The 27,509-nt window shown below is 34.6% G+C and overlaps 1 protein-coding gene across 1 annotated transcript in view; it reads right to left on the reverse strand.

Moving 5' to 3' along the window:
• Window positions 1-975: 975 nt before the first annotated feature.
• Window positions 976-27,509, reverse strand: part of Mtmr8 (myotubularin related protein 8) — an 80,464-nt gene continuing 53,930 nt past the window's right edge. Inside the window, exons 13-14 of the mRNA XM_026412351.1 lie at window positions 4,024-4,150; window positions 976-1,664 (exon numbers count right to left, since the gene is read on the reverse strand). Coding sequence (XP_026268136.1) covers window positions 1,122-1,664; window positions 4,024-4,150 — 670 coding nt within the window. The 3' untranslated portion in view covers window positions 976-1,121. The remainder of the gene's footprint in view (window positions 1,665-4,023; window positions 4,151-27,509) is intronic.

Consider the following 27,509-nt stretch of genomic DNA (forward strand, 5'->3'; position numbering starts at 1 on the left):
GATTTAAAAAACAGTGCTGATTGTATCCAAAAATCCACAAGTTTTATGTAACATCTCCATAAGCAAAACAACTGGTCTTTATTTTAAAAATCCTGGGCTGGGGATGTGGCTCAAGTGGTAGTGCGCTCGCCTGGCATGCACAGGGTGCTAGGTTCTATCTGCAGCACCACATAAAAATTAAAAAAATAAAGATGTTGTGTCCACTGAAAACTAAAAAATAAATATTAAAAAATTCTCTCTCTCTCTCTCTCACTCTCGCTCTCTTAAAAAAAATCCTAAGAAGGGGCCTGTTTAAAAAAAAATCCCAGATAAGCACACAGACCATGTCTCAGACAGGGACAGAGCACTCAGATTATCAGTTGCTTTCTGAACTGATGCTGAGAATGCTATTAAGCACTATTAACTCAGACCCTGTTAATTTGTAATTGATCATTTTAGCCTGTAATGGACTCAAATTTACCTACAGGATATCTACAAAATAGCAGAGTGGCTAGATGAGTATTATAATGAGACAAAGCTGGGGTGTGGGCTGGAGAGAGCAACTGTTATAGCTTAAGAAAACTTTCTTTGTATATTTTAAACCTCCAAGCACCCATGCACTTGTGCTAACAATTAAGGATCATTTTGATTTATTATCACACAAATGTTGGGGTCTCTATTGGCAATATTAGCATCCCATGACTAGGCATATCTGAGAGTACATTTTCACAAAATTCTGTAATTCAGTTGTCTGTTGCATAACATCTCTCTATCCCTTCAACTGGATTGTAATTTTCTACTGTGCTCTCAGGTTAGAGAAGCAAGGGTGGAAAGAGAGGCTGATTGTTAAGGAAAATAATATAACCAGCCTAATAAGCAGCTAAAGGGAAATATTTCTAAAGTTAAATCCCATTTTATAACAATAACATATTTTCTCATATTCTGGACTGCTTAACAACATGTGTATAGCGATCATTTAATCAGTAAAGGCCCTAAGTCTTTTTCCAGACTCTAAGTAGGAAAAGGGGTACCCTGGTCTCACACATTTAAACCAACCAGAAAAGCAGCATAGCCCTGTATGGAATAAAGATCACTGTGGTTGCTACAGGTGCCCCTAGCAGAGAAGCATATGAGTAGCTAGATCACTGTTGCTTAGAGTAGCCTGACTCCTTGGTGCTGACCTTTGAGATATCTGTGTCTTCAGAGAAGCCCAAGTCCTCCATGGTGCGTATGCCATCAGAGAAACCCATGCCTCCAGAGAATCCCGTGGCCTCAGAAATATTCATTTTTCCAGGGATGTCAGTAACCTGAGAGATGCCCACATCTTCAGAGAAGCCCATAGTCCCAAAGATGCCCATGTCACCAGAGATACCTGTGGCTGCAGAGGTGCCTATGTCTCCAGAGATGTGCACACCCTCAGAAATATTTATGGCCCTAAGGCTACCTATGATCCCACAACAGTCATGGCGGAGGTCTGTACATTGGCTTTTTGCTTGATCCATCTGAGCTCGGAGGCCTCCTTCCCTGGACAGAGTGCCATTCTCCATCAATGTATTTAGGTCTCCATCAATACCCATAAATCCCAGAGGATTGGCCAAAGGACTTCTTAGATGCTGGCACAGTAAATTCCCTAATTGAGAGCAGGTACAGACCTCTTCTGGTGGCTCATCATGGGCTTTCAGTTTCTGTTTCAGGAGCAAGGAATGGTTGAAAAGAATTAGAAACAGGAAACAAAAATCTGGGCAAATATCAACCAGCAAAGATCTTGCTGCTATCACTTTTATGGTAGAAAATTATTGTTTGCACCTGCCCTCTCAAATATCTTTTCTTCATAACTTGTCATTGTGCTTTTAAAAAGTTCTATAAAAGTTCTCTTTTCTGATAAATATTATAAATTCAATTTATTTCTAGGATTGAGGAAGGCAAAGGAGAAGATCACTAATGTTACCTGCCTCAATGTAAATAGGCACTTTACATAAAATATTTCCTTTCTATATAAGAAAATCATTAGTTTATTAAATAATACCTGTGTTTTACAAATGAGGAAACTGAGGCTCAGAGAAGTTAAAGCATGTCACTCAAATTCACTCATTTAGAAAGTGGAAAGTTGGGGTCTGACCCTGCATCTGGATCTTGAGGAAATGATTAGGTGGAACAAAGGGAATAAGTGACAGGGAAATCACCTTGTCAGTTGTCATCCACCAATAGAATAACTATGATACCTTGAGTATACTTATAAGAACAATGAAATTGGTATATTTCCAATTAGGAAAATTGTTATCAAAGAAGATTTTTTTATTTCCTTCCCATGCAGACTGCAAATTCTGATCACTGAATAGCTGTATTATGTTTGTTGATTTGGCTTTACAATACCAGAAGAACCAAAGATGGACACTTGTTTTTAATTATACATTAAACACATCAACAATGATCTCTTTTCAAAATATTCAAAATTCTGAGCTGCTTATGAAATCTAGGGTCCCTAAGGGTTTATTTGAAGGACAGAGGGTAGGGATACAATTTAGAAAATAATTCTTGGAAAGGGTGTGTTGTTTAGGAACCAGGTGTGAACCCATTTAGGCCAGATAAGTCGGATATTTTTTTGCTCCATATAAGTAAGTGAATATCCTTTTATTGTGAAAATACATTTTTCACATGTGATTGTATCAAATTGTATTTGTGATTGTATCAGATCCCAAACTTTTGAAAGCATTCTTGGAACCCAATAGCCAGCTACATGGTTGCATTAAAAATAATCAAAAACAAAGGGGAAACTCAAGCATGATTTAAAATCATAGGAAACAAGCATCCCTAAACAGAATTGAGAAGTAGGGAAATTTCTTAGGATTTCTTCCTCCCCTTTTAGTTATTCACAGACTTTTCCAAAAGGACCCACCCTGAACAGGTATCCTTTTCTGAATCTAGCCCTCTCACTTATCCTTGACTGATTTCTCTGATTCCTGAGAGAGACTCAGATTCATTCCAGTAGGCTCAGATCACTCTCTGAAGTTTTCCTGTAAAGGTTACTACACACACACACACACACACACACACACTATATATATATATATATATATATATATATATATATATATATAGTGTGTGTGTGTGTGTGTGTGTGTGTTTAGGTTACTTTCTTTTTTCAATACAGAGAAGAAAAACTAAAATGGTGCTTAATATTATCACTCAGACAACTCTGTTGCTATGTTTTTAAAAGGCAATAAAATATAAAATGAAATGTTGAAATGAAACTATACAATACCTCTCTCCAAGGATTATCACCATTTTTATTACAAATCACTGTGATTTTATGAGTTCCAGTAAAATAAAAATGATATTCTTATACAATAAGGCAAAAGCTCTTACTGGAGTTCATAAACTCATAGGTGGGCTTTCAGAGTCTGTTGACCCCCTTAAATTATGCTTAAAATTGCATGTATATACCAAAATTTTTGAGGGAAATATCTGCCATTGTCTTCATATTTTAAAGGGGTGTATGATTCAAAAGAATCACTGTTGTAAAATATTAATATATCAATGTTCTATCCCTGAAAGTGAAAATATCCTTTAGACAGAGCATGAGGTAGTAGACAGGTGAAAGACTTTGCCAGTTAGAAGATGCAGGATAGACCCTGGTTTTCAACTTATAAGTATATGAATTTGAGTTACTTAAGTTCTCTAAATTTCTATTTCTTCTATAAACAGAAGCCATACCTAACAAGTTTCTTTAAAGGATATAAGGAAATACAGTATATAAAGTGCCCCAAACTGATTTCTTGTCATTCTTTCTTGTTCCACCTAATCATTCTGTCCAGATCCAAACAGAAAACCAATCTACTTGTTTAACTAGCCCATTGAGATAATTACCATGGTATGGAAACAAAAGGCATTATATCCTGCGCTTTTTAGACACAGGACACTTAGAAGCCAGAGAGTATAATAAGCCAGCCAGGCAGCATTCTATAAGTATCAATTCAACTCCAAACAGACTAGACCTACTAATAAGGGGCAAGAGAATCTCTTTTTTGGGACCATTCTCCTCACCTTTTCTAGTTCATACACATCTGCTTCAAGCATTGCTCTCTGTTTCTTAATTTCCAGGAGGCTCTCTAGCATACTCTGTTTGGGCTGCAGGCCTTTGTCAAAGCGGTTATACATCCCACACCAGAACCTTGAATAGACAACAATAAAAAAGAAAAGTGGGTTAGTGGGTTAGTTTAGCTGGAGGAACTGATTACCAACATTTTCATTTTGTAAAGAAAATATTAGGTGGGAAAATACAAAAGTAATATAATTTTGATGACCTTAAAGACAAGACATACTAATCCACACTCCTAGCACAGTACTATAGGATACAGACAGAACTCCAAGTGTCAGCTTCTATCTGAGGAAAGAAGGAACTGGAGTACATAGCTAATACTCCAACTTTTTTAGGAGCAACCTGAAAGACTGGATTTTTTTCTCAACTGTTTCAAAGAGCTCACTGGGTCTGGCATATGATATCCCACAGATGATAGAGAACAAAGTGGCAGCTTGAACTACCATGCAGGTATGCACCAAGGATCCTGCCCTGGGATTAAAAGCTCAAGAAAATGGGAATTGTTTAAAATCCTGGCTTCTAGCTTCTCTGAGGGGAGGAAAAGAGATAGATTATACAATCAGCATTCCAACTTCTCCAAGAGCTACTAAAGGAATGGCATCTGTATGAAAATGTATCTAGGGGCACTGATGAAACTGACTATACTCTAGATATCTGGGGGCCGGCCACTAAAACAAAAACAATCGTTTAGACCACCACAAAGATTTAAGAGGTACACAGAAGTTCTGGCCTCATTGACTGATGAAGGTCTATACACAAATTGAAGAAGTAGGGATTTTTCCCCTAATGTGAGGATATGAAGATATTCAAGGAAAATAAAGAAAAAGGCAAAAATCCAAACAAAGGAAATAGCTAAAACTCCAGAGACTGACTCTAATGAAGTGAAAATATATTAATTATACAAAAGAAAATTTAAAATAATAATTATAGAAAGGGTCATAGGATCTAGGGAACAATCCAAGAACAAAGCTCACTTTTCAACAAAGAGAATAATTCAAAAAAGCAGAAGTCTTAAAGCTGAAGAATAGTTGAAATGAACAATTCAATACAGAAGTTCAACAACAGAATGGAAGAAGCAAAAGAAAGAATCATCAAACTCAAAGACAGACTATTTGAGATTATCCAGTCAGGAGAAAAAAAAAAAGAAAAAAAATGAAACAAAAAAGAGGGAAGACAGGGACTGGGGTTGTGGCTCAGTTGTAGAGCACTTGCCTGGCACTTGTGTTAGGCCCTGGGTTCAATCCTCAGCATTATATATAAATAAACAAATAAAGTCAAAAATCCATTGGCAACTAAAAATATTTTTTAATAAAGAGGGAAGACAGGTTAAGGAACCTATGGAATATCATGAAGTGAACCAATATATGCATTATGGAAGTTTTAGGAGAAGACAGACCATATATTCAAAGAAATAATGGCTTAAACTTCCCAAATTAAACATCTTAGAAGCCCAAAGAACCCAAATAAGATGAACCCAAAGAAATCCATCAAATTAGGTTATATGCATTTATCAATATGACAAAATGAACCCTAAAATTATGTATAACTATAGTGTACTAATAAAAACATTAAAAATGAAAAAAAGTCCACACTAGACATATGGTAATCAAATTGTCAAAAGTCAAAAGCAAAGAGGGATTTTGAAAGTAGCAAGAGAAAAAAATGACATATCTCATGAAAGAGAAACATCCATAAGATGTTTTTAGCAAAACTTAGCAGGTGAGAAGAGAGTGGGATTATATATTAAAAGTGCTGAAAGGAAAAAAATAAAAACTGTCAACCAAGAATGCTATTGGGACAAAACTCTCTTCCAAAACTGAAAGAAAGAAAAATGGACAGGTGAGGTGGCACATGCCTGTAATCTCAGTGACTCAGGAGGCTGAAGCAAGAGAATTGCAAGGTTGACACCAGCCTGTTCAACTTAGCAAGACCCTCTTGAAAAATAAAAAATAAAAAGGAAGAGGGATGTAGCTTAGTGATAGAATGCCCCTGGGTTCAATCCCCAGAGCCAGAAATAAAACAAAACAAAATAATCAAAAAATGGGAAAAAAGAGAGAAAGGAAGTACCTTTCACAGACAAATAAAAGCTGAGGGAGGGCTGGGCTGTGGCTCAGCAGTAGAGCACTCGCCTAGCATATGAGAGGTGCTGGGTTCGGTCCTCAGCACCACATAAAAATAAATAAAATAAAGGTATTATGTCCAACTACAACTAAAAAATATAAACAAAAACAAGCTGAGGGAGTTATTACCATAGACCTTCCTTCTTTAAGCTGAAGTGAAAAAGAATAAGAAGGCATAAAACTTAGCAAAGGTAAATATTTAGACAAATATAGAATACTATATTATCTTCCTGTTGGTAAGTAAATTGCATTTAATTCTAGTATAAATTAAAAGAATAAATATTAAAATAAGTATAAACAATTAATAGACACAATTTACATATAAATTTGGATACCAATAATATAAGAGTGGAAGAAAACTATAGAATGTTGAAGTTGTTATTTGCTTAAAATAGACACATATTTTATGTAAACTCAATGGTTACCACAAAGAAAATACCTATGAGATAATTGTATATATGTGAGTTTGTCCCTGTGTTTTCTGTTCTATTCTATTGGTATTCATGCCTGTTTTGGTGCCAATACCATGCTGTTTTTGTCACTATACCTCTGTAGTATAATTTAAGGTCTGATATTATAATGCCTCCTACTTTGCTTCCCCCGCTAAGGATTGTCTTGGCTATTCTGGGCTTCTTATTTTTCCAAATGAATTTCATGATTGCCTTTTCTATTTCTATGAAGAATGTCATTGGGACTTGCACTGAATCTATGAAGCATTTTGGTAGTATACTTGACAAGGGTGACAAAAACACACATTGGAGAAAAGATAGTCACTTCATCAAATGGTGCTGGGAAAACTGGAAATCCATATGTAGTAGAATAAAATTTAACTCCTATCTCTAACCCTCCAAAAAAACTCAACTCAAAATGGATCAAAGACTAGAAATTAGACCAGAAACCCTGCATCTGCTAGAAGAAAATGTAGGCCCAATGCTCCAATATATCAGCTCAGGGTCTGACTTCCTTAAGAAGACTCCCAAAGTACAAAAAGTAAAATCAAGAATCAATAAATGGGATGGTACCAAATTAAATATATTCACAGCACAGGAAACAATCAAAAATGTGAGGAGAGAACCTATAAAATGGGAGAAAAATCTTTACCACCTGTACTTCAGATAGGGCATAAATATCCAGGATATACAAAGAACTCAAAAAACTTAACACCCAAACAGTGAGATTTTAATCTCATTCCAGTCAGAATGTCAATTATCAAGAATATAAGTAACAAAAATGTTGATGAAGATGTGGGAAAAGGGTATACTCATAAATTGTTCCTGGGATTGCAAATTTGCAACCACTCTGGAGAGCAGTATGGAGATTCCTCCAAAATTAGAAATGGGACGATCATTTGAACCAGTTATCCCAGTTCTAGGTATACATCCAAAAGACTTAAAATCAGCATACTACAGTGACGAAGCCATATCATTGTTTACAGAAGCCCAATTCACAATAGCTAAGCTCTGGATCCAACCTAAGTGTCCTTTAACAGAAGAATAGATAAAGAAAATGTGGAATATATACACAATGGAGTATTACTCTGCCATAAAGAAGAATGACTTTATGGCATTTGTTGGTAAATGGATGGATGTACAGAGCCTATCATGCTAAGTGAAATAAGCTAATCCCCCCAAAACCAAAGGTCAAATGTTTCCTCTGATATATAGAAGCTAATCCTCAATAAATGGGAAAAGAATAGAAGTTCAGTGGAGTAGACAAAAGGAAATGAAGTAAAGGGAGGGGGAATGGGAAAAGGAAATACACTGAAATGAATCTGACATAATTTCCTATGTACATATATGAATACATTACAGTGAATTTTCACCATCATGTATATCCACAAGAAGCTAATTTAAAAAAATAACTATGGGTAAGTGGCAGAAAGAACACTAAAGGGAACAGAGTGGGCTCGAGTGTGGAGGGAAGGGGAAGGAAAGGTACTGGGGACTGAATTAGAACAAGATGTATTCCATGCTTTATAATTATGTCAAAATGAATTATACTGTCCTGCATACATAAAAAAGAACCAAAACAATATAAAATAACAACAACAAAACCCTGAAAGTTTGCAAAAGAAGAAAAACATAAAAGGAATGAAAGCATACTAATAAAGTAACAAAAGCAAAACAATGAAACAGAAAATGACAGCAAGATATGAAAGGATCAACAAAAGAAGTACAAAGTAGAAAAAAACAACTAACAAAATAATTAAAGTAAATCTTTCCCTATGTATACTGATATTAAGGAGATATAAAGATATTTCATCCAAATGACAACCAAAAGAAACCCCAAAACAAACAAAACAACAAAAAACCACCAGGAGTGTATATATTTCTTTCAGACAAAATTAACTTTTTTTTTTTTTGTACCAGGAATTGAATACACTGTTGCTTACCCATTGAACCACATCCCCAGCCCTTTTTATATTTAATTTTTTTGAGACAAAATAAAAATCAAAAACTGTCACAACAGGGTTAAGGATGTAGATTAATGGTAGAGCCTTTTTCCTAGCATGTGTGAGGTCCTGGTTTTGAGACCTAGAACCCCAAACAGCAAGAATAGCAAAACAACAAAACCTGATACAAGCAACAAAAAAGGATGTTATAATGTGAAAAAATGTTGATCCACTAGGAAGGCATAACAATTACAAATATATGTACACAACTTTAGAGATATGAGCACCAGACTAAATGAATCAAGCACTGACTGACATGAAGGGAGAAGAATACTATTAAATAATAAGAGAAGGAGACTTAAATACCCCATTTTCAATAATGGGTATAATAACTGAGGAAGGAGAGCTAGATCTCATTTTTTTATTTCAAAAAACAACATACTTGAACATTATAGACCAAATGGATCTAACAGCCATATACAAAACATTCAACCCAACAATAGTCTTTTCAAAAGCACATGGACCATTCTCCAAAAATATATCATGTTAGGTAGCAAAACAAATCTCAACAAATTTAAGACAGAGAGCATCCCAAACATCTTCTCTAAGGAATAAAACTAGAAATCAACAGTAAAAGGAAAACTGGAAAATTCAGAAATATGTGGAAATTTAAAAATATATTCTTAAGCAACAATGGGTCAAAAAATCAAAAGAGAAATTAGAAAATATCTTGAAGCAAATAAAAATAAAACATACCATAATGTATAGGATGTAGCAAAATGAGTCACAAAAGTAAATTTATTAGTGTAGCCATTATCAATATAACATGAAAAATTGTGCTCTATTTGTGTAATATGAATTGAATTTCATTCTGCTATCACATGTAACTAATTAGAATAAATGAAATATATTTTTAAAGGGAGAGAGAATTTTTAATATTTATTTTTTAGTTTTTCGTGGACACAACATCTTTATTTTTTTAATTTGGTGCTGAGGATCGAACCCAGCACCCTGCAGATGCCAGGCGAGCGTGCTACCACTTGAGCCACATCCCCAGCCCAATGAAATATATTTTTAAAAAAGATAAACAATATAAAAGTTTCACAAAAAAATAAAAATAAAAATAGAACTTAGAACTACAGTATGATCCAGGATACCACTTTTAGATATATAGCCAAGGGACTGAAATTGATATGTCAACGAAATACCGCATTCCTATGTTCATTGCAGGATTATTCACAATAGCTAAGAAATGGAATCATTACATGTGTTCACCAGTTGATGAATGGTATATACGTAAGATGGAACACAATTCAGCATTAAGAAGGAAATTCTGTCATTTGTAACACCATGGATGGAACTCAAGGACTTATACTAAGTAAAATAAGCCAAGCACAGAAAAGAAAGTATTGCATGATCTAGTTGATATGTAGAATCAAAAGCAATCAAACATAGAATCAGAGAGTAGAATGGTGATAACCAGAGGCTGGCAGAGGGGAGAAGGGGAGATGGTAATCAAAGGGTAAAAAGTTTCAGTCAGATGAACATCTATTGCACAGCACAGTGACCATAGTTAATGATAAGGTGTATTTTTAAATTGCAGAGAATTTAAAATGTCTTGTTATAAAAAATGATGGGTGAGAGATATGTTAATTAGCTTGATTTACTCATTGTAAGTTGTATTCATATATCAAAACATCACATGGTACCCCATAAATATATACATTGGTCAAATATAGTAATAAAAATGAAAATTTATGGTAATAAACACATACATTAAAATAGGAGAAAGATCTCAGATCAACAACCTAATTTTATACCTTAAGGAATTAAGTAAAGAACAAACCAGCTAAAAGTTAGTGGCAAAATGAAAAATTAATGATTAAAGAATAAATAAATAAAACAGAATACAAAAATCTGTTGAGAATATTTTTTAAAATGACAAACCTTTAGCTAGACCAAGAAAAAAACAATAGGAGAGTCAAATAAATGAAATAATAAATTTAAAAGGAGACATTACAACTGATACCACTTACAAAAAAAGGATAATAAATATTATAATTCAAGCATTTTGGCTTTTGGATTTTTAGATTAGGGATGCTTAACCAGTAAAGTGTACAATAAAAATATAAAAAAAGAAATATGAAACACTATTGGTCCTAAACATGTCACATAAAGGATATCCAATGTGTATGAACAATTATATGCCAAAAAATTGGATAATCTAGAAGAAATGGCTAAATTCCTAGAATCATACAGCTTACTAAGAATGAATAATGGAAAAAAAACTTAACAGATTAATATTGAGTAAGGAGATTGAATCAAGAATCAAAAACTTCCCAAGAAAGACGAGCCAGAACCAGAAGCTTCACTGGAGAATTATCTTCAATATTTGAATTAATGTCAATACTATGCAGATTCTTCCGAAAAAAAATGAAAAGGAGGTAAAGTCTCATTTTCCAAAGCTAGCATTACCTTCTTATGAAGTCATATAGGGATACCACAAGAAAATAAAATTATAGGCCAGTATTGCTAATGAACATAGATGCAAAGATAATCAAGAAAATACTAGCAAACTGAATTCAACAGCATGTTAAGAGGATCATATACCACAATTGAGTGGACTTTATCACTATAATTCAAGAATGGTTCAACATATGCAAACAAATTAATGTCATATACTGCATCAACAGAAAGGGTAAAAAAATCACAGTCATCTCAAACAGATGCAGAAAAAGCATTTGAGAAAATGCAACAATCTTTCATGATCAAAGCCCATAAACTGGTACAGAAGCAAGTTCTCTCAATTATATGAAAAAGCCAAGTAAATATCACACCTAATGGTAAAAGACTGAAAGCTTTTCCTTTAATATCAGGAGTAAGCAATGAAACCCACTTTCACTATTTCTAAATACAGTGAATTAAGTAAACAATCCCACTTAAAACAGCATCAAGAATAACAAAATACTTAGAAATAAACTTAAGCATGGGGATAAAGACTTATACAGAGAAGATATTACTGAAAGAAACTGAAGATGACACAAATAAAGACAATATTGCTAAGACTGTCAATACTACCCAAAGTGATTTACAGATTAATGTAACCTCCATTAAAATTACAATGGTGTCTTTTTTAAAAAAAATATTTGTTGTGCTGGGGATGTGGCTCAAGCGGTAGCACGCTTGCTTGGCATGTGCGGGGCGCTGGGTTCGATCCTCAGCACCACATAAAATAAAGATGTTGTATCCACCAAAAACTGAAAAATAAATATTAAAAAATTCTCTCTCTCTCTTAAAAAATATTTATTTTAGTTGTAGATGGATAAAATACCTTTATTTTATTCATTTAATTTTATGTGATGCTGAGGATCAAACCAGTGCCTCATTTGTGTTAGACAAGTACTCTATCACTGAGCTACAACTCCAGCCCCTTCAATGGTGCTTTTTATGGAAATGGAAAAATTATATCCTGAAAATTCTAAGGGACCCCAAACAATGAAAACAATCTTGAAAAAGAAAACAAAGTAGAAGGCTTCATATGTCTTGATTTCAAAACTTATTACTAAGCTATAGCAAACAAAACAATGTGGTACTGCCATAAAATTGGAATAGTGGATCAGAAACGAGAGCCCAGAAATAAATCACTGTATATATGGTGAAATGATTTGATAAGAATGACAAACAATTCAGTGGAGAAAGGGACAGAGTTCTGAAAAACTGTGCTGGGAAAATTTTATATCCTCATACAAAATGTGAAGTTGGAACCCTTATCATAAATAGTAAATTTCACCCTAAATAAAAATTAGCTTCAAATGTACCTAAATATAAGAACTAAAACTATATGACCCTTAATAAAAACAATGTAAATCCTTCAGAAAATTGGATATGGCAAGGATTTCATGGATATGACATCAAAAGCACAGGCAACAACAACAATAAATAAATAAACAGTTCAGTATCAAAGTTAAAAAATTGTGTATCTGCCTTATTCTATTTTTTGTTGCTATAAAAGAATACCACACAATCTGAGTACATTATAAACAATAGAAGCTTGTTTGGCTCACAGTTTGGGAGGCTGGGAAGTCCCAGAGTCTAATGCTAGTATCTGGCAGGGGCCTATGTGCTGCAGAATAACATGGCAGAAGAACAAGTGAGCACACATGGCAGAGAGAAGAAAAGCACTCAGAATGCATTATTTTGAGTAGGATCCCACTCCTGAGATAATTAACTCTTTCTATCAATAATGGCATAAAAAATCCTCATGCTAATCACATTTGAATACTGTTATGATGGCAATTAAATTTCACTGAGTTTTGGAGGGGATATTCAAATCACAGCTGCGTCAAGGGACACTATCAGGAGAGTAAAAAGGCAACCTAAAGAATGGAAGAAAATATTTGCAACCTGTTTATATAATAAGGAATCTATCTAGAATATATAAAATCCAACAATCAAAAATAACCCAATCAAAAATGTTCAAAGGAGGGGCTGGGGATGTGGCTCAGTGGTAGAGCGCTCACCTAGCACATGCGAGACACTGTGTTTGATCCTCAGCACCACATAAATAAAATAAAATAAAATAAAGGTATTGTGTCCAACTACAACTAAAAAATATTTTTAAAAATGTTCAAAGGATTTGAACAGATATTTCTCCAAATAAATTCCAATAGTCAATAAAGAGATGAAAAGATGTTGCAAATCAAAACCACAAAATCACCTCATACCCATTAGAATGGCTATAATGAAGAAACGAAAAGAAGGGAAAGAATGTTGGTGAGGATGTGGAAAAATTAGAACCATTGTGCACTGTTCTGTAAAATGGTGAGGCCACTATGAAAAATACTGTGGTTATTCCTCCAAAAATTAAAAATAGATTCAATACATGATCCAACAATTTCACTCTTGGTGATACATCAAAAGAACTAAAAGATGAGATTTAAAAAATTACTTTATATCAATGTTCATAATAGCATTAATTTAAAAAAAGGCAAGGGTGACACAACTCAAATACACACCAACAGATAAATAATCAAAGTGTGCTATATAAAATCAATTATATGTTATTCAGCTTTAAAAAGGAAGGAAATTCTGACAGATGCTATAATATGAATTCCTGAGGACATTATGCTAAGTGAAATAAACCAGACACAAAACAACAAAAATTGTATGATTCCACTTATATGGGAGACCTATATTTGTCAAGTTCATAGAGATAAAAAGTAGAATGATTGGCCTTGGGGGAAGGGAAACAAGGAGTTGTTTTTTTCATGGGAATAAAGCTTTTGTTTTGTGAGATGAAAAGCTGTACACATTGGTTATATAACAAAATGAAAGTACTTAGTGCCACTGAGCTAGAAAAATTGTTATGATGATATATCATGCATATTTTACTACAATTAAAAGTAATTTTCTGGGCCTGGTGGCCCACATCTGTAATCCCAGGGGCTTGGGAGTCTGAGGCAGGAGGATTGGGAGTTCAAAGCCAGCCTCAACAAAAGTGAGGTGCTAAGCAACTTAGTGAGACCCTGATTCTAAATGAAAAATACAAACTAGGGCTCGGGATGTGGCTCAAGCAGTAGCGTGCTCACCTGGCATGCACGGGGCACTGGGCTCAATCCTCAGCACCACATAAAAATAAAATAAAGATATTGTGTCCACTGAAAACTAAAAAATAATTATTAAAAAATTCTCTCTCTCTCTTTAAAAAAATTGTGTGTCCATGTATCCTATACTCAGTGTCCCCAATGGGTAACTATAGTACAATACCACAACCAGGATATCGACAATGATAGTCACAACACCAACAAATTTATCACCATAAAGCCCATTCCTGTTGTCCTTCAATTGCCACGCCTTCTTCCCTATTCTCTATAACCTACTGTTTTTATCCCTTGATTAACATTAACCTATGTTCCATTTATTTGTCTTTTCAAAACACACACACACACACACACACACACACACACACACACACACAAGAAACTATACCAGTACAAAACATTTTGAGATTGGCTTTTCTTCATTTAATATATTCTTTGCAAAAAATAGCACTTATCTGGGCTGGGGTTGTGGCTCAGTGGTACAGCGCTTGCCTAGCATGTGTGAGGCACTGGGTTTGATCCTCAGCACCACATAAAAATAAATAAAATAAAGGTCTATCAATAACTAAGAATCAATGTTGCACTTATCTAGTTTGCTTTTCTTTATTTTTGAGCAGTACTTCAAGGTAAAGATATACTTCAGCTTGTATAACTATCCATTCACCTGTTGAAAGACAACAGGTTTGTTTTTAATTTGGGACTTTAATTAAAGAAACCACTATGAATATTCACATATAAGTTTTTATGTGAACAAAAATCTTTCATTTTTCTGGAATATATGCCCAGGAATGCAATTAGTACAATTGTTGGCAAGTATTGTATTTGTACATTTATTTTTTTCTAGAGTGGCTATACATTATATGGTCCAATTATAAAAATGAGCCAAAGATGGCCTATGTTGTTTTCTTCTTCATAATAGACGGGGAACCCATTAGCTCAAAAGACCAAACTCAAATTTTCTGCATGCATTAAATAGCCTAAATAAGCATTTCTTTAGCCACTTTGAGCCTGATTGCCTTGCATACCTTGCAAATATCAGCTAGTCATAGATGAAATAAACTCTGTGGTAATAAAGAAGCCATGTTGTGACTGACCTTTAGAATTCTCTGACCCACAAATACTTTACCATGCTGTCTAGGAAGCTAGACAAACAAGCCCCTTGTTCTTTGGAGGAGTTTCCTTGTCCTCTTTTCCTGAGTGCTGGTCTCTGCATCCATATAAACCTGTCACAGTGTTGTCTCTGCCCTAAACACACACATAAAAAGCTAATTGAATGTGTTACTGCAAATCTTGAGGTCATATCTTTTCTCTGATGAGACCTGAGATCATTTGAACTCATTGTAATTAGCATTAAGGTGGGAGTTTTGGTGATGAGCAAGAAATCAAATAGGGTCCATCAAATCAGTGGAATAATCAACAACAACAACAAAAAAACTCCAGAGAGCCTTGAGTATTTGTTACTTAAATTTGGAACACCCCTACATTAAATTTGGCATAACATCATTCTGTGCTACACTGTACTCTATAACACTTTGTGGCTTCCCCACTATTCCTCATCAGCCTAGATAAGTGGTAATGTCAGTATTTGAGTGACCTCATGCTACTGGAGCTGATTTTCAATATTTGAGACACCCAGTTGCTTAGGGAACATGAGCAAACCCACCTGGGTCCCCCACTAGTCAGTACTGGATATTTTAAAATCTGGGAGCCTGAATAGAGAAAGTGGAACTGTGCATACCTGTGAATCATGAGTGTGTTACCCCAGGCCCCATTATAGGTTATAGTAGGAGAGCTCCCTGTGGTCAGGTTGGTAATTTGGGGTCCTTGGCAAACAAGTCAATAATGTAGAAATGTCAGGCTAAGGCTAATCCCAAGCACAACTGGGAGAGATGGTTTTGCAAGCAGCTAGCATGACACCAAATTATGTTATTGCAGATACTGTCATTCTAGTCCTTCAATTAAATCATGTTGAGATCCTCACTCTTTGGCTAAGTTGGCTAAATAATTACTTGAAGTGATTAAAGATAAGTTTATATCCCTACCCTTCCTAGGATTCCAAAGGAAGTAGCTACTTAAGAGGTACTCCAAACCATGAGGAACATGTTGGGCCTTGTGGGTACTTTGCACCAGGACATGCTCAGAGAAGAGGTAGAAACTCAAATTTCTGTGGGAGATGAGTCAAAGGGTAAGACCCTGGTGAAGAGAACTGGTGTCCTCTAAAGAAATAAGCACCATGGTTCTAGGTGTGGTAGTTCATGTCTGTAATTTTAGTTACTAGGTAGGCTGAGGCAGGAGGATCACAAATTCAAGGCTAACCCTGGCAACTTAGAGAGACCCTGTCTCAAAATAAAAAAAGAGTTGACATAAAGCCCAGTGAAAAAGTGCCCCTGGGTTCAATCTCCACTACAAAAAAAAAAAGTAGAATAAATACAAAAGCAGCATGATGTTACCATGATAAAGACTGAGATAATTTACCCTCTATTTTGCCAGTAACTATGGGGGGGGGTGGTACTTGAAAGGAAGGGTCAGTTATCATTTGGAGGAGAAAACATGTCTTTTTTCTTGTGCTGAGGTCCAGTTTGAATTCATGCTCCAACATCCATGTGTAGAAAACTTAATTCCCAATGTAATTGTTTGGGAGGTGAGTCTAATAAGTAGTACAGAGTCCTCATAACTGGATTAATATCATCTCAAGAGTGGGTTAGTTAGCAAGTGATTTTATTATAAAAGTGAATTCAGTCCCATCTTGCTGTCACTTTTGCCTTTTCTTACTCTTCTAAATGAGATGGACATAGCATAAAGGCCATCATCAGATGCTAGCATCATGCTCTTGGATTTCCTGGTCTCTAGAACTGAGAGAAATAAATTTGTTTATTTATAAATTACTCAATCTGTGGTATACTGCTATAGCAGTGCAAAATGGACTAAGATAGTAGTTAGCCCAGGAACTAAATTAAAAGGGGGTGCCCAACTACATAGAATAAATCTAGTAGGGAGTAAACACTTCACAGCGGAATTACACAACTGATTGTCATAGTACAAAGATAGAAAAAGTGGTGTCACTGCTAAAGGATTCTACATAGTAAGTGTGGGAAGTAGAAATGACCCTCACAGGAGGCTTTGGACCTCCATCCACAAATACCTTGTTGATGTGGATTTTTATGGCATGGAGTACTGCCCATCCTATATTAGGCCTCTTCTGAGGCCTGGGCAGACAGTCAATGGAAAAAGTTAGCTGAAGCCAAAGATCTCCTTCATCAGCTGGTGATGTTGAAAGAGAGTTTATCAGGCAACAGATGGCATGAAGCATGATAACTTGGCAAGTCTAGAGGATACTAAACTCAGGCCAGGGAGTCCTGAGTCTACCTGGTTGTTTCTCAGGCAGGCTCTTGATAAGTATAAATCCTCTTCCTGAGCAATAATGGGTAGTGCTAAAATAATTTAAAGGTCAGAGCTTCCCTGGATCTGAAAGGAACTCATGCAAGACAAACTCAAGTATTGCCTATTAACTATCACTCTGTTTGGCCTAAATTTGAATGTACTATCAATGGCGATGCTGCCCCCTGTAGGTCAAGCAAACTATTATATCCTTAGAAACAAGGGGTGCCCAAATTGGATGATATCTGGTAAATTGTTGAAGGAATAACAATACTTACTAAGGCTAGATTCAATGTAAAACAGATTAGACAGTCCTGCCATTGAAGTCTGATTCTGATATCTTCTAGTGGCAGGGATCTGCTCCCACACAGTGATCTGGCAGTTGCAGAAACTGGCCACTTGTAGCAATCACCCTTAACTGGTTTGATTCCAAAACCTGAATACTTGCTGTCTCTGTTGGACATGAGTACCCAAATTTCCTCAATCCCAGAAATCACTGCTGTTCTAAAGTGTCCATCTCACTTCATCTTTTACCTTGTACAAGAGATGATCAGCTTTGCAGGATAAAGAAACAATTAGTTAGTTAAATATTAACATTGCCTGAGTTCTACAAAAAGGAGCTTTGATCTTGGATGTACTCCTTAAAGCTATCTCTTTTCCCATTATTTGAATGGACTTCTTCTTGGAACAAACTTAAGGTTTCTATATTGTTGGTGGTTGTTGCCTGTTGGGAACCAGTTAACTTTCCCTTGCTGGTGTAGGTGGTAAATATGATACGATATAAGGCAAGGCACTGAAGGATTATGAAATGTTCTAATTGACCTTGTGATACACTGGGCACTTATTCTTTCCATCTCATTTTTCAATCCCCTGGTATGGACTGGTGCCTAAAGACACTAAATGAAGATTAACTATTAGATCACAGAGAGCTAAAGAATGCTGTGCCCTTTATTAGAGCACCTCTGCCATATATCATACATTAATGGATGACATTTAAAACAACACAGGTACATGGTTGGAGCTGTAAATTTGTCTTACATGTACTACACAGTAAACATTTTATGGGAGAATCAACCACGATTTGCCTTTCCCTTTGAGGTTCAACAGTACACATTTTTACAGATGTCTATAGGATATTTCAATAGGCATCTATTTAAAAAATCAAATAATTTTAAAATGCTTTCTCTGAACATAAGAGAATCAAACTAGAATAGCAGAAATATAACAGGAAAATAAAAGCACATAGAAACTAATGAGTATACTTCCATATATTCCTTGCAGATATGATTTAGATGCTTGTCACACATTCCCACCAGAAATTCAGCATTGACATTATACTGATGAAATCCTCCTTACTGACTGTAGTTGTTGTAATATTACTTTATTATTTTGATGTCTGCAGGGTGCATAGTTATAATCCCTGGTTTATTCCAGACATAGGTAGTAACCTGTGTTTTCTCTTTTTGTCACTCTTTTGATCTTTATATCCTCCCTGTTTATAATTTTCTTTTTCTGGGGGTATTGACGTGCTGTCTTAAGAATAGTTGATATTTCTTTTTTGATATTTCTTTTTCAAATGTAGACATTTAGAACAATACATTTCCCTTTCAGCTCTAATTTAGCTGTGTCCTACAAACTTTGGTATGTTGTATTTTCATTTATTTCAATGAATTTTACCTTGAAACTTTATTATATACATGGATAATTTAGAAGTATGCTATTTAGTTTCTATGTGTTCATAGATTTTCCTGTTATTGATTTCTAGTTTGATTAGAGAAACATTTCATATAATTTCATTTTTTAAGGACATGATCTATCTTGGTATTTTATTCCAGGAGTACTTGAAAATAATGTGTATTCTTCTGTTTTTGAGTAGACTAGTATACACATGTGAATTAGATCCTGCTGAATGACTGTGTTGTTAATTTCTTCTTTCTCCTTGCTGGTTTTCTGTGTGGATATTCTATTGACCGTTGATAGAGAAGTATTGGTATCTCCAACTCTGTAGCTCTTTTTATAACTTCTTTCAGTATTGTCATTGTTTGCTTCACATATTTTATATCTCTGCTGCTTGGATCATATATATTTAAGGTTAATATTTATTATTCTTGACCTTTTTATCATTATATATTGTCTCTTTGTCTACAGTAATTTTCTTTTTTATGATGTCTACTGTATCTGATATTAATATGGCCATTCCTGATTTGATTTACACTTTCATGATATATATCTTTCCATCCTCTTACTTTCAATCTACCTATGTCATTATATTTAAAGCATATATCTTTCCATCCTCTTACTTTCAATCTACCTATGTCATTATATTTAAAGCAAGTAACTTACAGCAGCATAAAGTGTTTAAATTTTATCCATTCTTCTAATCTTTATCTTTTAATTTGTATATGTGGATCATTTAAATTATATATAACTATGATATTAGAACTTAATAATTCCATATTATTATTTTCTCTATTCATTCTCTTTTCTGTTTTCTTTCCCTGACTTCCTGTAGGTTACTGAAATATACATATATATGCATATATATACATACACACATATATTATATATAATACATATATATATATATTTATAAATGGACACAATACCTTTATTTTATTTATTTATTTTTATGTGGTGCTGAAGATCAAGCCCAGTGCCTCCTATGTGTGAGGCAAGTGCTCTACCACTGAGCCACAATCCCAGCACTGGAATATATATTTTTAAATTTTGTTTTCATTAAAATGTTTTTGAATTTAACTTGGACTTTTTAGTGGTTTCTCTAGGCACTAGAATTTATTTATATATACATACACACACACGTATATATATATATATATATATACATATATATATATATATACATATATTTATACACACCCACACATACTGTGTGTGTATATGAGTGGATTATCACAGTCTACTAGAATTGATATTTTATAAGCTTGAGTGAAGTGTACAAAACCTTCTCTTTACATCCCTTTCTTCTCCTCCATTTAAAATTGTCTTAAATATTTTATCTCTATATATGTAGAGCTATATCGTCAATGTTTTACTTTTTGATTCTAATGTTAAATAATTTAGACAATTCAAAAGGAGAAAGTCTATCATACTTACACATTTTTATTCTTTCCATTGTTCCTTCTTCCTTTCTGATGTTTCAAGATCCCTTGTTTTATCCTTTCCTTTCTCATTAGAGAAATTTTTTAGGCCTTTCTTTTAGGGTATGTCTGCTACCAATATATTCTCATTCATCTTTCTTTCAATCCTGAAGGATATTTTCTTCAGTTAAAAATTCTCCATTGATAGTTCTTTTTGTTCAGTGCTTAAAATGAGACCTTCTTTCTGGCTTCCCTGATTTCTGGTGAGAAATCTGTTGTCATTTGAATGGTTTTCCCTTTTAAGGTGTCATTTCTCTGTTGTTGTTTTCAAGAATGTTTTTGTTGTTTTAATAAGTTTGACTATGATATTTCTTGGTGTGAATGTTGGGTTTATTCTATTTGATAGTAACACATCTTGTTGAATCTATAGGTTTATATTTTTTACCATATTTGGGATATTTTCAGCCATTACATTTATCCTCCATATCTATAGGTTCTGCATCTGTAAATTCAACCATTTGCTGAACAAAAGTGTAGTTAGACCAAAAGTAGTAGCACATACCTGTAATTCCAGTGGCTCAAGAGGCTGAAGCAGGAGGATGACAAGTCCAAAGATAGACTTAGCAACTTTGGGAGGCCCTAAGCAACTCAGTAAGACCCTGTCTCAAAATAAAAAGGACTGGGGATGTGTGGCTCAGTGGTTGAGTATCCCTGGATTCAATCTCTACTATCAAAAACAAATGTAATTAGGCCTATGATGGTTGATCTTTACTGAACATGTACAGATTTTTTGTTAGTATAAAACAATACTGTATAACCATTATTTATATAGCATTTACATTGTATTAGGTATTATAAGATGATTTAAAGTATTCGGGAGACTGTGCACCAGTTATAGGCAAATTCTATGCCATTTTATGTAAGGGACTTGAGCACTCATGGATTTTGATTTCCACAGCAGGTAGTGTTTCTGGAATCAATTCCCATTGGATTCTAAGAGACAACTGTATTTCTTTGAGTATTCCCTCAGCACCTGTCTTTGCCCACTACTTCCAAGTGTCCAGTGATACCAGGGTTAGTTTGTTTCTTATTGTCCCACTGAGGTTTTGTTTGTTTTTTTCAGTCAGTTTTCTCTTACACTTTTCCCCCTCTTACTCCTATTTTTACTTAAGTTCAAATTCTTTCATTTCTCCCTTCCATTCTGCTATTGAGCCTATTGTGTTTTCATTGCTGTTACTGTATTACTCCATTATACGGTTTCCATTTGGTTCTTTCATATCTTCAGTTTTTCTTTATTTTTTGGTAGTATTGGGGATTAAATCCTTGGCCTCACACATGCAGGTCAGTACTCTACCACTGATCTATATCCCTAGCCCTTTAAAACAATTTTTGGAGATAGTTTCACACCAATTTGCCCAGGCTGGCCTCAACTTAAAATATTCCTGCCTTAGTCCCCTGAATAGCTGGGATTATAGTCATGTGCTACCATGCCAGGGTATCTTCAATTTCTTTGCTGAGACTTATAAAAATTTATTTCAAGTAAGTTTTGAATTGCTTCTTGAGGAATCTTGATGATTGCTGTTTAAAATATTTGTCAGATAATTCTAACATCACTGTCATCTTGTATTGGAATGTACTACCTTTTTTCATTCAAGTTGATATTTTCCACACTTTTGTTCTGATGACTGATTTTCACATTAAATAGACATTTGGGGAATGTTGTTAAGAGTCTCTGAATTTTAATTAGATTTTCTGTTTAACCAGGCTTGTTTCCAATGGCCCTCTTCTGGCTTGGGACAACAAAGTAGGAAGTTCCTCCTCATTATAGGTTAGGAGGGAGTATAAGTTGAAGCTCTTCACTTAGCCTATATTGACACTTGACTTGGGGAGGGCCTCCAAAGTACTACTAAATGGAAGCAAAGTGGCAGGCTTCCCACTAGACATATGCTGATAACATCATAAGATGGACAGATATGCCCTATTACCTTTCCTCATGATACCTCCAATGATACCACAAGGCATGGCTTCATTAATGCTGGGTGGTGGTGAAATTCTTGACTCTCAAAAGGCTTCTTCTGATACTATCCAAGTAGGGAGGGGGACAAATATCATATTCCTATTGAGTGAAAGTAGAAGTCCAGGCTCTCCACATGGTCTCACTAACATTAGAGGAAGGGAAGTATACACTGGGGATGAAAATCCCAATCCCCATTTGGCCTTCTCTAACACCACCAGTGGGGAGGTACAGGGATATTTAGGTGTTTATTCCAGCTTGATGAGGGCAGAAATATTGACTCCTAATTTGGCCTTTGTGGATTGGTTGGAGTGCCAGTTTTTTTTTTTTCTTTCTGTAGGGTATGACAAGAAGAGAGCTATTATTGTCTAAGGATTTCTGTCTTAGTAGGCTGTCTCTTTCCTGGTTCTTTAGCTAGACAGAACAGGATTCTTTGGGTTTTCATGCCCTTGGCATTTCTGTGCTACCACCTTCTTTAGGTCCAAGTCTGGGATATACAAGGCAAAAAGAAAACTATAGAACTTGCCATCATATTGTTTCTTCTGACTTGTAAAGTCTACTCAATTTGCCTCCTTCTGTGTGTCTTTTATTGTGGTTTAATATTGGTTTTATGATATACAGGGGTAGTTTACTTAGTGGGAGAAGTAGGGGAAATATTTCTATTTCAGTTTTCACTCGATTTAATTTTGATTTCTAAATAAATGCAGAAGAATTTCTGATATTACATTTATCAATAATCACATGTAAACTATATCAATTCCCCACCTGGAACCCCCACCTAGAACATCCAAACCCAGTAATAATAATGGTGACAAAAAATATCTATCATTGATAACATTGTTGAAGTAGATAACATTGATAACATCATGGAGTAGAGAACTTCAAAACTCTATCCTTCCACTAAAAGAATGACTAAGCAAGCAAAAACTATAAGAATTACATGTTCCAAAACTCTAGAATCTAATAAAATTTAAAATAATCAGGGGAATGCATACTGAAAGAAGAAGCAACAAAATTTTGGTAAGAGATTGCTACCACATTTTGATTTATCTCCCTACTATTCCATAACCCAACTTAGTGGTGACCTAGGGGATGGTGGGCCACTTTGCTTAGGTAAATTTCTGCTGCCAGATGGGCAATATAGACCTTAATCTCAAAAATTGTGATTATATATTTTCAATTGTCTCCTGACCCTCAAGGATGGGCTCAGGGCCTTGGTTTTTGTTTTGTCCACCTTGGAACTGTCTTACAGAGTTAGCATAGTAGCCTGTATGACATTTGTTGACAGTATACCAGTGACAGCCACCTGATGATAGATGGGACAATCAGCAGAGAATGAAAAGCCTGAAAAGGAAGTGACTGGGGAAGGAGATAGATAGGAGAATAAGGGCTTTGAAAAGCTCCTGCATATATCAGAGAATATAGAAGTCTAGGCACTTGCTCAGGGCTGAACACATACTCAAAAATATTTAAGACACTAATCTTTCATCTGTGGCTGATTTTTACGTTCTATACAAGCAGAAAATGAAGACCAAGGCAGAGTTATGAATGGTGTGGCTAAGTATTGAAGGTGTACACCAACATAAAGCCAATCCACAAAAACTGGGAAATATTTTTGGGAGACACAAATGGAATTATCTGTTATTTTACTAGCTGACCAGTAAGGTATTGCAAAAGAGAATTCAGTAAATACACAGGACAAAGGATACATTCTTTACAAAATCATTTATAAAAGCTACTGAACCGGGGCTGGGGTTGTAGCTCAGTGGTAGAGTGCTCACCTAGTGTGTGTGAGGCACTGGGTTCGATCTTCAGCACCACATAAAAATAAATAAATAAAAATAAAGGCATTGGGCTGGGGTTGTGACTCAGTAGTAGAGCACTTGCCTAGCATGTGTGAAGCACTGGGTTTGATCCTCAGCACCACATATAAATAAATAAAATAAAAGTCCACTGACAACTAAAAAAATTTTTTTAAAAAAGGCATTGTGTCCACCTACAACTAAAAATATATTTTTATTTTTTTATTTTTTTTTATTGTTGGTTGTTCAAAACATTACATAGTTCTTGATATATCATATTTCACACTTTGATTCAAGTGGGTTATGAACTCCCATTTTTACCCCATATATAGATTGCAGAATCACATCAGTTACACTTCCATTGATTTACATATTGACATACTCATGTCTATTGTATTCTGCTGCCTTTCCTATCCTCTACTATCCCCCCTCCCCTCCCCTCCCCTCCCCTCTTCTCTCTCTACCCCCTAAAAAACAAATGCCAAATGTCTTCTTTGATATAAGGAGAGTAACTAAGAACAGACTAGGGAAGAAGAGCACGAGAAGAAGACCAACATTAAACAAGGATGAGAGGCGGGAGGGAAAGGGAGAGAGAAGGGAAATTGCATGGATATGGAAGGAGACCCTCAGGGTTATACAAAATTACATACAAGAGGAAGTGAGGGGAAAGGGAAAAATAATACAAGGGGGAGGAATGAATTAAAAATATATTTTTAAAAAGCTACTAAACCAACAATCACACCCTCAACCCAACAAACAGCAACAAAAACGTCACTAGAATCCCTTTAGATTGCAAGTGAGAATCTGATTACCAGGATTACTACATTATAATATTCAATTGATCTGGTGTTTGATAAAGGTTTAAGAGTTGCTAGAAAGAAACAAAAGTATTGCCCATTCATAGGGATAAAAACAAATTAGTAGAAACTCTTCATAATAATGGTCTTAAACAGTTTCTACTAATTTGATTGGTAAAATAGACTTTAAAAATACATGATCCAAATTAATTTTGTTTTCACTAGACTCCCTTTCAAATCAAAGTGAGAAAATTAAATGGATAGAAACATATATGCCATGAAAATAGTAACCAAAATAGTTGGTGTGTATGTACTAAGGACAAATGAGCCTTTTAAGTCAAATATTGTTACAAAATGGAAACTTCAATATCCCATTTTCTATTTCCTTTTGTTTTTTGGTACTAGAGCTTGAACCCAGAAGCACTTTACTACGAGCTATACCCCAATCCCTTTATTATTATTTATTTTTTTAGCAGAGTCTAAGTTGCTTAGGGCTTTGCTAAGTTGGTGATACTGGCCTCAAATTTGTGATCCTCCTGCTTCAGCCTCCCTAGCCACTGGGATTACAGGTGTGTGCCACAACACCCATCTTCCATTTTCTATAAAGAATAGAAAAAACTAGACAGATCAATAAGAAACAGAGACTTGAACAACATTATATATCAAGCATACCTAAAGATATATGTAGAACACTCCATCCAATAATTAGAGAATAGTCATTTTCCTCAAATCATACACATTATTGTCAGAAGACACATCATTCTCCAGTTCAGAACATATATTAGGCCACAGAACATGACTGAATAAATTCAAAAACCTTGAAATAATAAAAATACATTCTCTGACTACAATGGAATAAATTAGAAATCAGTAACAAAACTGGAAAATTCAAATTTGTGAAAATTAAACAATACATTGTTAAACAACTATTGGATCAAAGAATATGTTGTGAGGGAATCCAAAAATACTTTTAGATGAATGAAAATAAAAATACAACATACCAAAATATGGGATTCAGAGAAAGCAGTGCTAAAAGGGATATTTATTGCTATACATGAAATTAATAGTTTTCAAATTTAATTTTTACTTGCACTTCAAATCAATAACATTACATATTAACAATAGAGAAATAGATGAGCAAATAAAACCCAAAACTAGAAAATGAAAGAAATAATAAATATTAGAACAAAGATACATGAAATAATGATTAGAAAAACTGTAGATCAATAAAACCAAAGTTGGGTCTTTGAAAAGATCGACATAAGATACAAATCTTTAAGCTAAAATGATTTTTAAAAGGAGAAAGAGAAGTCAACCAAAAATTAAACTGGGGAGATTATTCCTCATCATACAGAAATAAAGATGAGAAGAGGATACTATGAATAATTTTATGCCAAAATTAAACAGATGAAATAAATAAATTTCTAGAAAAACATAACTGCCAAAAAGTGATCTAAGAAGAAATAAGAAATCTAGAAGTCTAGAAGTAGAGGCATTAATTAGGAAACAAAAATGTCCCAAGAAACAAATTCACTGGTGAATTCTCAGAAATATTTAAAGAATAAATTTTAAGGCTTTAATTTTAAGACTCCCTAACTCATTCTACAAGGCTAGCGTTATTCTGACACTAAAGCTAAAGAAATCACAAGAAAACAAAACTTCAGATCAATGTTCGTTATGAATATACATGCAAAAATTCTCAACAGTATACTAGGCAACCAAATGGAGCACCATATTAAGAGGATTATATGCCATGAGTAAGTGATATTTACCCCAGGAAAGCAAAGGCAGTTCAGCACAATGAAAATCAAACAATATAACATACCACATTAATAGCATTAAGAGGAAAACACATAATCATCTCAATTGGTACAGGACAAATATCTGACATACTCTAGCATCCTTTCTTCATGAAAGCACTCAACAAACTAAGTACAGAAGGGGATGTGCTAAATATGGAGAGGGTGTTTGTGAAAAACCTAGAGTTAACTTCACTCAACAGAGAAACACTAAAGGTCAGGAATAGGACAAGGATGCCTGCTTATACTACTTTTATGCAACACTACATTGGAAGTTCTAGCCAGAATAATTAGTTAAGAAAAGGAAATACATCCAAATTTCAAAGAAAGTAAATCCATCTCTATTCAGAAATGATAAAAATCTTATATACTATAAAATACTAAATAACCTCCAAAATAAGTTATTATAGCTAATAAATGTATTCTCCTCC

Source organism: Urocitellus parryii, chromosome X (assembly GCF_045843805.1).
Source record: "Urocitellus parryii isolate mUroPar1 chromosome X, mUroPar1.hap1, whole genome shotgun sequence".
NCBI lineage: Eukaryota > Metazoa > Chordata > Mammalia > Rodentia > Sciuridae > Urocitellus > Urocitellus parryii.